The sequence below is a fragment of the Triturus cristatus genome, chromosome 5_1, assembly GCF_964204655.1.
Source record: "Triturus cristatus chromosome 5_1, aTriCri1.1, whole genome shotgun sequence".
In the NCBI taxonomy this organism is placed as follows: domain Eukaryota; kingdom Metazoa; phylum Chordata; class Amphibia; order Caudata; family Salamandridae; genus Triturus; species Triturus cristatus.
In genome coordinates this window covers 320,497,253-320,511,517 of record NC_140587.1, presented here as the reverse complement: position 1 = coordinate 320,511,517, position 14,265 = coordinate 320,497,253, and the positions used below count along the sequence as shown (strand labels likewise).

The window sequence follows — 14,265 nt, the reverse complement described above, 5'->3', positions numbered from 1 at the left end:
CACACAGCAAGGGTCAGTCTTTTCCTTCAGTCTCTTCAGCTGGTTCTTCCTTGGCAGAGGTTCCTCTTGACCACAAAGTAGTTTCAATCCTTTTCAGTCTTGAGCAATCCAAAGTTCAGGGGTTTCAGCTCTCATAGTTATACCCCTAAATGTCTTTGAAGTCTTTGTGTTCAGGGAGGCACTGACCCCTGTCCGAACCAGTTCTGGGTGTCTCCCTGCCAGTGACACCTTCTTCCTTTGATAGTGGGGGTCTGGATCCTTAATCATTCAGCAGGAGATGGAGCCATTGTTATATGGCGGCAGCCCAGGCCTCTTCACCTCTAGGGGCTACTCCTCCCCCCTATACTCCAGATGCAGGTCAGCCTGTTGCTGTCTCACCTCCTCCCCTGGGTCAAGACATTCCCCAGATCCTATCACTTTCAGATTCAGACAGTCAATCCACAACCAGGCAGCGAAACACAGAAATGTTAGAGCACAAAAACCCAGCTACTTCTAAAAGAGTGGTTTCTAAACACACAATACAAAAACCACCTTCACAAAAAGATGTGTTATTAAATTGTGAGTTTAGGCATACTAAACTTCACCTCTTCATCTTAAACCTATGAGAAGATAGGCTGTAAACATATTACACAGCCTCTCCCATTCTATCCTATGGGCAAGATGGCCTTTCAACAGTGAAAAACGAATTGGAGATTATTTCACTGTCAGGACATGGTACACACCTCAGTACATGTCCTACCTTTCACATGCACTGCACCCTGCCCAAGGGGGTACCTTGGACCTACCATAGGGGTGTCTGATGTGCATAGAAAGGAAAGGGTAAGGTCTAGCCGGTGGGTGCATTTGCCAGGACAACATGGCAGTTTAACAAACTGCGCGCAGGCACTGCATTGGCAGGCCTGAGTTCTCTCTTTTAAGGCTACTTGTGTGGGTGGCACAATTAGTGCTGCAGTCCCACTAGTAGGTTTTGCATTACCAGCCCTGGCACACATAGTGCACTTTACTAGGGACTTTACCAGTAAGGCAAACATACCAACCATGGACAACTAATTTACCATTACACTTTACACAGGGAGCACTTGCACTTTGACACTGATCAGCAGTGGCAAAGTGCCCAAAGCATCTAAGTTGGCAACACCATGTCAGAAAAAAGGTCTAGGGGGAAAGCAAAAAGTTTAGGGAACCTTAGCCAAAAAGGGCCAAGTACAGTAACCCACATTACATTTCATCACAATGTTAGTGAAACATGCTGTGGTTAACAACCATCAGGGACAAAACATTGAGGACAACAAAGGGTTTATACATTTGAGACACAATATTCCCCTTCGTTCCTAATCTTATTTGTAAGAGAAACTATTCCCCTGGTGGTAAAGCGTGCCGACGCGTTTCAAATCCCACTTCATTAAACTAACGGCTGCACAAATCTCTTCAAACGAAAACTAAAGCACGCCTTCAAGGTTGAACGTTCCTTGCGTCTTCATTAAAAGATTAGTCTCGCATGTGACACGAACATCTCTCCCTTTCTATTAGTCCTGAGCAGATAGAACTCCGTGCTACATGCAGAAGCTGCATGGGATAAACGAACGGCTGCACAAATTTATTTAAAAGACAACTGACACGCATCTTCAAGTTTGAATGTTCCTTGCGTCTCCATTAAAAAGTTGGCCTCGCATGTGACACAAACAACTTTCCCTCTTGATTAGTCCTGGAAATTCACAGTCCGTGGTACAATCAAAATGGTCCAATAAGCCAATTGGTCAGCAACTCAGGTTTAACACAACAACGGTGAATCCATTAGTAAATCCAGAAAACAGAGCCTTTCCAGTCTTAGCCCTAAAGAGAATCCCTTTAAATGAAGTGGGATGTGAAACGCTTCGGCACGCTTTACCACCAGGGGAATAGTTTCTCTTACAAATAAGATTAGCAACAAAGGGGAATATTGTGTTTTAAATGTATAAACCCTTTGTTGTCCTCAATGTTTTGTCCCCGATGGTTGGTAACCCCACATGTTTCACTAACATTGTGATGAAATGAAATGTGGGTTACCTTGTTGATTCTGACTGACTCACGCTCGCATTTAATTGTTCTTTGAAAATGTTTTTGAATTTCTTTGTAAGTCTGATTTGATGTTATATAATTTTGAAGTGTAGTCCAAACCTGTCTTGTGAACTCAAAAAATAAATCTTCATGAAATGCATCTAAATAATTAAATGATGTAGACCAAGACATTCATAGATTTTGGTCTGCGTCTGTTAAAATAATTGACAGCATCACAAACGGTCGGCTAGATATTGTGTGATTTCACTTTTAGAAAGATGACATTTCTCTGTCTTAGCTCTGTGTGCCTGCAGCTTGTCTCCAATACACGTCTGGGGTGGGGGACAGCTGACTTTGTGCATTCCCTGTAGAAAGCCACAATGTGATTGAGTGACCTTCCACATCGTGATGGGTCATCCTGGGCAGGATGGGAGGGAGGAGCTAACACTTTAACCTGAATAGGCAGTCTGCTGTCCCCACACAAAGGGCTGCATGCCCCCTGTAGTGAGTCTGGAGTCAGAGCGACCTTCCACATCTTGATGGGTCATCCTGGTCAGAATGGGAGGGCGGAGCTGACACTTAAACCTGAATAGGCAGTGTCCTGTCCCCACTCAAATGGCTGCATGCCCCCTGTAGTGAGTCTGGAGTCAGAGCTGGGAAGGAGGACCTCTGTGCACTTCAAAACCCATCTTTATAGTCACCTCCACTTCAAAGGCACAACTGGGTGTAAGTACTGGATCTCTGACCCCACCAAATCAGACACTACTGGACCTGTGAAGAAACTCTGCCAGAAGGAAGGACTGCTATGCTGCTACAAGGACTGCCACTGTGTTGGACACCCGCTCCGTCCACAGGCACACCGTGGAACTCTGGAACCTGCTCGACACCACATCTCCAGACGTTGCCTTCCTCACGGAAACTTGGATGAACGCCTCCTCAGCGCCCGACATCGCCATCGCCATTCCGGACGGATACAAGATCACCCGGAGGGACCGCGTCAACCAGACTGGAGGAGGCATCGCCATCGTCCACAAGAACACCATCCGCATCACGACCAACTCCGATGACACCCTCACAGCCGCCGAACATCTTCACTTCCAGATACACACTGACCCCAAGACCACACTCAGAGGCACCCTCATCTACAGACCCCGGGACCTCGCACACAATTCAGCGAAGACATCGCAGACTTCATCAGCCCTCACGCCCTCTCCTCCGCTGACTACATCCTCCTAGGGGACCTCAACTTCCACCTGGAGAACAGCAAGGACAGCAACACCACCACCCTGCTGGACAACCTCGCCAACCTCCGACTCAAGCAGCTGATGAACACCCCCACCCACTACGCCGGACACACGCTTGACCCCGTCTTCTCCTCCAGCAAGGACATCGCCTTCAGCCACTCCACCGGACTCCACTGGACAGACCACAGTTGCGTCCACTTCAGCTTCAGAAGGACCACGACTCACCATCACCCGCAGCCGTTTCCCCGTAGGAGCTGGAACAAGATCACCTCTGACCAGCTCTCCACATCCCTGAACCAGAATCCTCCCGCCAGCTCAACGGACCCCAATCAAGCAGCCAACAACCTCACACAGTGGATCACCAACTGTGCTGACAACCTCGCACCCCTGAAAAACCACCCCAGCAGGCCCGGCAGCAAGAAGGCTTCCTGGTTCATCGACGATCTCAAGAACTCCAAGAAGAACTGCCGCACCCTCGAGAAAGCCTGGCGCAAAGACCTGACTGCAGACAACATGACTGCCCTCAAGCACGCCACCCGCAAACACCACCAGCTGATCCACGCCACCAAGAAGACAGCATTCAAGGAACGACTAGACAACAACTCACACAACAGCAAGGAATTCTTCAGCATCGTCAAAGAGCTCTCCAACCCCAGCGCCAAAACCAACACCATCACCCCCTCGCAAGAACTCTGCGACTCACTCACCTCGTTCTTCCACAGCAAGATCGCCGACATATGCAACAGCTTCGGCACACAGCCCACGCACCCTACCACCGAACCAACGCACCCCACCACCACCCTCTGCGCCTGGAACCCGGTCAGCACCGAAGACACCATCCACACAATGAACACCATCCACGCCGGATCACCAACCGACCCATGCCCCCACCACGTCTTCAACAAGGCCGCCTCCGTCATCGCACCCCAACTCCAAGACATCATCAACTGCTCCTTCAACACCGCCACCTTCCCGGAGAGCTGGAAGCATGCAGAACTCAGCGCCCTCCTAAAGAAACCTTCAGCAGACCCCACCGACCTCAAGAACTACCGCCCCATCTCGCTCCTCCCTTTTCCTGCCAAAGTCATCGAGAAGACCGTCAACCGACAGCTTGCCGCCTTCCTCGAGACGAACGGATCGCTCGACCCCGCGCAGTCCGGCTTCCGTGCCAATCACAGCACCGAGACCGCCCTCATCGCAGCCACTGACGACATCCGAGCCCTGCTAGACAATGGGGAAACAGCGGCCCTCATCCTCCTGGATCTCTCCGCAGTGTTCGACACTGTCTGCCACTGCACCCTAGTACAACGCCTCAGCAACATCGGAATCTAAGAGAAGGCTCTGGAGTGGATCATCTCGTTCCTCGCCGGAAGAACCCAGAGAGTTCGCCTCCCCCCGTTCAGATCCGAGGCCACCGAAGTCATCTGCGGCGTACCACAAGGATCTTCACTCAGCCCCACCCTCTTCAACATCTACATGAGGCCCCTCGCGGCCATCGCACGCCAACACAACCTCAACATCATCTCTTACGCCAACGACACTCAGCTGATCCTCTCCCTCACCAACGACCCAGCCACCGCCAGAACTAACCTACACGAAGGGATGAAAGATGTAGCCGAGTGGATGCAGAACAGCCGTCTGAAACTGAACTCAGACAAGACGGAAGTCCTCATCCTGGGACCATCTTCCTCCGCCTGGAATGACTCCTGGTGGCCCCCTGCCCTGGGCAGCGCACCCAAACCATCGGACCACGCACGCAACCTGGGCTTCATCCTGGACTCCTCCCTCTCGATGACCAGACAAGTCAACGCCGTCTCATCCTCATGCTTCAAAATCCTATGCATGCTCCGTAAGATCTTCTGATGGATCCCCACCGAAACCAGGAAGACGGTCATCCAGGCACTCGTCACCAGCCGACTGGACTACGGAAACACCCTCTACACCGGAACCACAGCCAAACTACAGAAGAGACTCCAAAGCATCCAGAACGCCTCCGCACGACTCATACTGGACATCCCCCGTCACAGCCACATCTCCGGACACCTGAGAGACCTGCACTGGCTCCCCGTCAACAAGAGAATCACGTTCCGACTCCTCACCCACGCACACAAGGCTCTCCACGACCTGGGCCCCAGGTACCTCAACAACCGCCTGACCTTCTACACTCCCACCCGCCAGCTTCGATCGACCAGCCACGCCCTCGCCGCCGTTCCACGCATCCGAAGAACCACCATGGGAGGAAGATCCTTCTCCTACCTGGCAGCCAAGACATGGAACTCCCTCCCCATCCACCTCCGCCAGACCCAAGACCACCTCTCCTTCAGGAAGCAACTCAAGACCTGGTTGTTCGAGCAGTAGCAGACCCCCCCCCCCCCCCCCCCAAGTGCCTTGAGACCCTCCGGGTGAGTAGCGCGCTATGTATAAATTTCTTGATTGATTTATTGATTGATTGCTCTGGAAGACCTGCTATTCTGCTGTGCTACCCTGCTACCTGCTACCCTCTGCCCTGCTGAGGAAGAACTGGACTCTTGCTTGAACCAAGAGTGAGCTCCACGGGCATGCTGGCTTACCTCCTGTTCTAAAACTCAGGGATATCACACTCTTCCCCCCTGTTCATGTGCCTGATCCATTAGAAGTGGATCCAGGTACTTGCTCCCATATAACTGGCACATTCTCTGCAGCCTGAGGCAGAATCGATGTATTGCCTCTGTTGCAGGAACAGAACCAGTGCATCGCACTCATAACCGTGGCATCGCCATCGGAACCACTGCATTGCCGCCACTGCAGGAGAGAAGATTGATGCATCCCCTCCACTGTGAGGGGAACCCCGGGGCATCATACTCAGAACCAACGCATCTCAGAACTGGCCCTTTTTCTTAGGAGCCAACGCTTTGCTATCATTGCGTGGAGAAAATCAAAGCATCACCTCGACTGCAGGATTGACACCGATGCATCCCTAGGCTGCACCTCGCATCTCGCTGTGGCAATCAGGATCAAGGTACTTTTGATCAGCGGGCCTTGCGTGACTCCTGTCCCTGGCCTGCGCTCCATCGCGGTTGGCTTGAAATCTTGACTTTGCCCCGGTTCAGCGCGAACAGATAACCCAATAGGCACCTATTGCTTCTAAGCACTGTTTTTAACTCTTAATCTTTAAAAATTGATATCTTGACTTCTATTTATTGGATTTTTGTTGTTTTGGTTTTGTTTTAGTTATAAAATCATAATCTATTTTTCTAAACTGGTGTGGAGTTTCTTTGTGGTGTTTTTGCTGTGTTACTGTTTGAAGTGATGCACAAATACTTTACACATTGCCTATTAAGTTAAGCCTGCCTGGTCTGTGCCAAGCTACTAGAGGGTGAGCACAGGTTAATTTATGGAGTGTATCTGACTTACCCTGACTAGAATCGTGGTTCCTGTTTGGGCAGGGTCCATACCTCTGCCAACCCGAAACCCAATTTTTAGAAACCTTCAATAATAATCACTGCCCAAAAGCACAACCTACAGCTTCTTGTGCTTGTTCCACCGCCCAAGCAATGTCTGAATATCTTTCAAACACATAAATGAGTCTCCTAATTAATATGCAAATGATTTCCGTCCAGTTTGCCTTCACTACATACTCATCCATCAACTCCTTTAGCAGTCCAGCATTAGCTGCTGCCAGGGCACGAGCAAAAGCAAGTATATGCCGTGGCTGATTGCCTTTATCAATCAATCTCTCACTTAATGGGGCACCACCAAACTCAGCGACTGCTCCCAATTAGGAGTAAAACATTCCAATACAGTCTGTAACTTCTGATGGAATCTCAAAATGTTTTTATGGATTTTGGGAAATTGTTTCTTGAGATCAATCAGGTCTGCTAGGGGAGAGGATGTGGTCTAACTGCTAGGGCTGTCGACTTCAAATCTGGGGAACCGGGTTCGAGTCTTGGCAATGAGGCTCAACATCCTGTGATTCGGGGCAAATCACTTAATCACCCCGTGCATAACAAAAATGAATGTGTCCTTGTGTAACACAACTGGTGCTCATCTAAAGCGCTCTGATACCTGATACCTTTGGGTCAAGTTTGCGCTGTATAAAACTCTGGGAAACAAAATGATACGTCTGTATTCTCTAACTGGGTATTTAGATGGGGGCTCGTCCTCATCAATGTAACTAGAAGATTGTGGTAACAATATCACGTTTATTCCTTAAAGCGCCCCTGATACGCAGCACCCTAGACAAACCTTCTCTTAACTGTCTTCTCTAACAGACTCAAAATACAAAATGAATCACAGATGACAGGTTGGTAATGGACTGCAATAACAAAAGTAAAGATTGCACAAGACAAAGAACATAAGGGAAGGCATGGAAAGACATGAGATAAAAGGTATATAATGAGTCAGCACATAAACAAAGAAGAATGTGGTGTGACACATAAAGGTAAAAGAGGAAATGGGCTACCTATGGACATACAAAGAAGAAAATCATGTGACTAAGCAAAATACAATATAGAGGGTACCATATTACTGCAATAGTGTGTGCAGCACCTCATGGGATTTCAACACAGGGGATCAAGCTAGCCAGCGGTGCACTTAAGGATTTCCAGGGTAATGGCTGGCCTGCGAGCCCCAGTTGTTCGGAGTCTAGCTCGGAGTGACAAGGCATGACGTTTAGATTGAGAGTGTGTGGTTGTCTAGTTCATCTCTTGTTTCTCGCACAGTCCTCTAGCATCTCACTGTCAATCATGCTGCTGGTCACAGGTGCAGGTCACCCTCTCTGTTTACTTGCGCATTGCCTCCTTGTGTCCCAGGTGCAAGCTGGGCAGCCAGCGATGCCCCAAATGTGGGCACTCCTGCCACAGCTCTCTCAGGGCCATCTGCTGGTATGGTAAAGCTTAAAGAGTATCCAGCATGCCCTCCTCTTTCTCCACTCCTTCCTTTGTTTCTAATGTCATTGGTAATTTGTGGGGAAAAAAAGTGGGGCGGGGCAATGGACACACAAGACCTAACTGCAGGCCTTTGGTGGGTAATTTGGTATTGGAGCCTCCAGAGGGTCTGTTTAATCCTACACATTTGAGACGCATGCTTTGCCTTGTTTGATTGTTCAGAACCCAGCCATTGATCGTCAACTACGTTACTTTTCGGATCCTTTATCCACCTTATCAAAATGCTTAAGCATCTAAATCATAAGTACCTTCCTGAAGAAAGGACTTATTTCCAGCTTGACCAATGAGACCCATCCACAGTTTCTGAAATTTGCAAGTGTCTTTTTTCATACTAGTGGTACATGGCAGGTTGGGAGTCCTTTTTGCCGGGGTCTTTTCGGGCTCAGATTTTCCCACCACCATCATTAACTCACTTCCGGATACAGTCTTAAGAACATGTAAAGGTGTCTGCCAGCCTTGTGCTGCAGCTCATCCCAAGGAGGGAGGTAGGGCTGCAGGGAAAAGGGGAAAGGTGGGGTCTATCAGTTATAAATCTAACTGTTCTCATGGAGGGAAGATGGGAACTATCTCACACTCACATCCACTGACCACTTTGCTTTTGGAAATTTTACAGTCCCAGCTGTGCAGCTCACCGACACTCCAGGGCAGCTGATTCCATGAGCCTCTGCCACACCCACATTCACCCTGGTCGGGTGTCCTGTCTGTCTTCCCTTTATCCACGCTATTTCCAGGCCCCTCCTGCTCTACACCGATGGCTACATTCACTCTATGTGGAGTTCTGGGATCTCCCCCACAACTTACCTGCCCAACCTAGTTTGTCCCTTCACCTCCTAGCCAGACAACACTTCAAATTTACCCTGCTTGCCACCTTGAAGCATCAAATTAAATATGCACAGAATGAATAGACTGAAACACTGGTATGCACATACAAGACGAAAGTATGCAAATCAAAATTTCTGGGTTTTTTAGGTATTTTTGTGTGTGAATTAAATACAAAATGTTAGAATTTGTGTAATTGTTAGATGTGTACTTGTTTCTGAGGTTTGAATCGTAGACACGGCTTAGGAGGGGTTCCCAGCATTCAGTGGTGATTCAGTGAGAGTTCAGAGAAGTTGATCATTCTAGCCCAATTGACCTCTGAATGTACCTTTTAGGTGCTACATATGTCACTCTAACTTTTTGTCAGTAGCAGTGAAGGATAGAAAATGGCTAGATTCCAGTCATTTCCTCCCTGTCACCGCGACTGATAAAATGTAAGCCACGTACATTACCAGTGTAGTTAGTTGGGGGTATTTATGGTGTGAAGAGTGAGCAGAGAACTGGGCGCGGCAACATGGATGCCTGCCGCATTGTTGCAAGGATAAACAAAATACAGGGACATTTGCAGAAATCTTTTTGTTCATATGTGTATCTGTTTGTGTTCGACTGCGCAGTGCAACTAAACATTGTCCCATTACGGTCTTTAATCAGGAAGTTTCTGCGACTGTGGACGGTACCGCAAGGTGGTGGGACAGCTGGATGTTAATGTTGCTCGACTTAAGACATCACTGAAGTTTGTTAAAAATGGTACGTATTTTTGAGGTAACCTATAGATGTTGTTTAATCCTCTTGACTTCGAGGTGTGTAATTAATGGGTCTGGGCATGTCACAAATCAATATTTACGTTTTTTTCTGTTTACTTCCTTGCAACACCGTTCAGGCGAGAACGTCGCCTCTTTCTACTGATCAATAAAATGTTTCTGTATCGATATTTACATTTTGGCAGACGATGACTACGATGGCCATCTCTTTTGGTACCTTTCTATTGACTACTACTGCCCCAGACACATATGGTACAATAATGTTACTCGGCTTCTAGGATGCAACATGAGGAAGTCATCCCCCCATACATAATACCCAGTGACCCTGGATGGTGGCGGTCCCTGAGGCTTTGATAATCCCTAGGAGGGAGGACCATGTGCCCTCTTCTCTCTTTAAGGTATGCCCCCAGAACCTGGCTTCCACCCCCTCCCCCCGGGTTAATAAAAACAAGCAAGGGAGCTTTTTTTAACAACATATATATTGATTTTGCAGTATTTTTTTTCAATGTTTTTTCGGCCTTTTGGGTTCCTGGACCTACTTTATGGGGGCAGGGAATTCCTACCCTGCCCCCTTTTCTTTTTTGTAAAATTTTTTTAGGGGACTTGGGTGACAGCAGCAGTCGGTAGTGGGAGTAGCTGTCGGTCGGTGACGTGGGGAGGGGGAGGGGGAGGGGCAGGGTGGGGGGTAGTAAACTATGGATTACGGAGGTTTACATGTAAGTGAACATATAAATTAATAAAACAAATTTTGTTGCTTGTACTGCATCGCATTTGGGGATGCAGTGCGCGCAACAAAATTTGTTTTATTAATTTATATGTTTACTTACCTGTTGGCTGAAGTCGAGTCCCAAGATGGCTGCCAAAACTTCCTGGTTGAATTGTTGGCAGTCAATCAGAGCTCTGCATTTCCCTGCACGAGTTTGCTGGAAAATGTTGTGAAGATTCATCAAACAGCTCCAAAGATATAGACAAGTCAAAAAAAGCTTTTTCTATGGAAACGTGGTCCTAACTATAACTACCTACTGGCGACTGCCAGTAGGTAACATGTGTGTATATATATATCCGACCAGTCCCATCAATAATTGAAACAAGTCTATTTACTACTCCAAAAGTATCTTTCATGGTTTTCTAACAGTGTGTATTCCTACAAAGCCATCTACATGTTTTAGTGGACTTTCATCAATGTATACATCCTTTATCAGGACAAAACTGTTTCCCTAATTCACATAGGAAACAGCTTTTATAGGTTATGAATTTGTGGGGTTCAAAAACACGTGGCCAAGCCATATAAATCAGTAGAACTTCATGGCTGTTCTGATTCCAGCAAACATGACTTCAAAATCCTTCTGAACCATCATTCACGCAAAGGGAAGAAATTTACACCATGAGTTTGCTGGCTGTGTTAGCGTAGCAAGCTTATGGACTGACTTATAGATGTAAAGCTTTGTGTGGCAAAGAGTTTCACATATGTGCTTGTTCTTGTTTATTCTTCAATTTGCCAGACCATTTATGTCAACTTGTCCCCTCACACATGAGTTTAACCACAGTGTGAAAATTAAACTTTTAAAAATACCTCTAGCCACAAATTTTTGCAGGTGGTCTGGAAAACCCATGTACTAAAGCCCCAACACAAGGCATCTATGTAGGATAAGTGGCACTGTTCATGAGAAATCTAATGTGGATTGCCAGTGGCCATACGATTTCATGAGCAATAATCATTAACTCTTTCCTCAGTTGCAATAATTTCCTTCTATACACGTTTTGCAATTTATTCAGTGCAGAATAGATCATGCCATACTTAAATACTTCCCAACTTTTAATTCCTATGTTGTTTTTTTTTCTAAAGTAATAGCAGGGATCAGGGAAACCGAAGACAAATTCTACTACATTGTAAAAGAAGAACGGAATTATAGAGATGCCTTAACCCAGTGCAGGATCCGGGGCGGGACTTTGGCAATGCCAAGAGATGAAGCCACCAATAGGCTGCTGGCCGATTACATCTCCCAGTCCGGCCTCTTCCGCGTCTTCATTGGTATCAACGATATTGGAAAGGAAGGACAGTTCATGTACACCGACAACACCCCGGTGCAGAGTTACAGCAGCTGGAAGGACACTGAGCCCAACAACACTTCCGGGGAGGAGGACTGTGTGGAAATGCTCAGCACCGGCAAATGGAATGACGTGGAGTGCGATTTGACCATTTTCTTTGTCTGTGAATTTGTTAAAAAGAAAAGATAGATGCTCACTTCTGTAAAACCATAATTACGTGTAGAGAAAAATTGTGAATCCACACTACTATCCTGTGGGAGACAGCGAAAGACAAAAGGCGGGAGCACAGAGAAACTGACTTCTTTTATTGTTATGTTATTCAACCACTTATTACAACTATGCTCCCATTTTTTTATTTTATGATTGTACTCATTCCCAATATTTTTATCTGTCATCTTTACAAGTAGTCAGGTCCTGTTGAACTGGCAGGAAGGAGGTTTTATATGCAAGTCATGCGCAAAGTTCGCACTGAAGTTGAACTGATGTTTTCTTTCCTGCACACAGGTGATACCAGTTAAATCTGCATGATTCTGAGTTATGTAGCTTATAACAAAGGAAAATGTGTTCTATGTTTGCCTTATCCCACATTCCAACCTGTGGAAATTGGAATTGAATGCTAAACCGCACCAGAAAAAAAACAACTCTGTACGGTAAATGTATTTCCTTGGTGGGTTTTACCGCATGAAGGTACTCAAGAGAGGGCTCATGAGCTGGTGATTCTATGAGGACAAAAAAGCGAAAAAGAAGGATAACGGATTTATGCTAATTTGCGCGTCTTTCCCAAAAATGTGTTTAAAACCATTTCAGCTGAGACATAGTGAAGTGTGGTTTGTTTCCCGTTTGAGTGTTGCGTAAGGCCCCTGAGGTTCCTGGCACCATTTCCAACGCCAATGAGCAAAGCCTGGTAATCCGAGGCCTCGCTCTGGCGAACTTGGATTCAAATGTTAGTAAACTCGTACAACAGGTTTCTGCAAGTTCATACATGAGTTTATTTCTCAACTGTAACATTTATCCTGGTGTTGGCATTACATGGAACACTAATATACAATTAAACCAACACAAACATCAATAAAGTAGTGTATAAAAAGACTCTTACTGTTTAATTTATGCCATAATATTCTTGTGCGGAAACCGGAATATACATTTAACTCTATTACTTCTCTGACGAAGCATTTGGGAGCCTATGTTTATATAAAATGCTTAGACCCGCCCCTCCGCCCTGCCCCTCCGCCAACCATGACCTGATGTCTCAAGGTGACGCCTTGAGGGAGGAAGTAGAATTGCAACGGGGCTTTGGGGAAGCACTTAGACGAGAAACTTTGACAGATTTGCTAAAAGGATATCACTGAAGCCTTTCTACGACGGACCGACCAGCAGACATGATCGTTCTTATACTGCCCTTTCCGTGACCTTGCAGGTCACCCCCTTGCACTTAAATCAAAATATAAATCTTTCAAGCTGAAGACCTGGAAGCATTCAGGAGCTGTTAGGAGGGGTGGGGGTAAGGGCGGAGGGGGAGGGGGAGGGGGTATGCAGGGGCGTAGCTTGGTTGGGAGGGGTGTTGTGGGGTGTTACACCCCCCTAATAAATGTATTATTTTAATTCGGATATGGCGAGGTGTCTGTCTAATTTCACCTGGGATTTTTGCATGCACTCACTGATAAAAACATACACACTGTCTCTCATCTCTGTTCTGAAAGTCCTACAAAATGTTGATTATTTTACAAAATGTTGTGTTTCTCTAACTTGGTATTCATAACAATCTGCATCCGTCTCCATTTCCATTGCCCCTCTCATGCGCCCTGCTTGCCGTATGTTTTTTGACATTATATGCCAGCGTGATTGTGGGAAAATCTGTAGCTCACCCCCCAAATCTTACAGACCAAGAAACAGCAGAAGAACCAGAATACCTCAATTCAAAGGACTCACAGCAGCAGAACAAAGAAATACGTACAGGGAGGCCTCAGACAGTTACTCGTGAGCGCTCCTATGACTGTTACACTGTTGTGTTAATGAGCTTAGTTTTTGAGTTAGATGTCTCCTTAGACACAGATGTTACATCCGCAGTAGTGCGTCTCGCTACGGTTCAGCAGCAGGTTTGTAAGTAATTCCCTCTGTTCATTTACTACATTGCTTTCTCTGTTTTAAAAAGGTGTGCACAGAGCTGTCACTACTATCTGGACTTGCTACTGCATTCTGAAGAGTTCATGTTCCCTTTCAAGCAGTTTATGCTCCTTTGTCTATCTTCCTGTTATAAGTACTGTCTCTTTCTTTTTTGCTTAATATCCTCTCTTGGATCAGTTGCTGTCCATTTTCCATATCCTTTCATTAGCAACACTTTTAATCTACTGGAGATCTTCTTGCCAATGGTAGATCATGCAATGGTACTATAGAGTGACACCAAGCCACTGACGATCTTCTCGCCTACTG

At 46.7% G+C, this 14,265-nt stretch overlaps 1 protein-coding gene across 1 annotated transcript in view; it reads left to right on the top strand.

Annotated features, from left to right (window-relative positions):
- COLEC10 (collectin subfamily member 10) overlaps positions 1–12,922 on the top strand; it is a 392,931-nt gene extending 380,009 nt beyond the window's left edge. Inside the window, exons 5-6 of the mRNA XM_085605060.1 lie at positions 9,677–9,772; positions 11,633–12,922. Coding sequence (XP_085461186.1) covers positions 9,677–9,772; positions 11,633–12,024 — 488 coding nt within the window. The 3' untranslated portion in view covers positions 12,025–12,922. The remainder of the gene's footprint in view (positions 1–9,676; positions 9,773–11,632) is intronic.
- Positions 12,923–14,265: the final 1,343 nt, after the last annotated feature.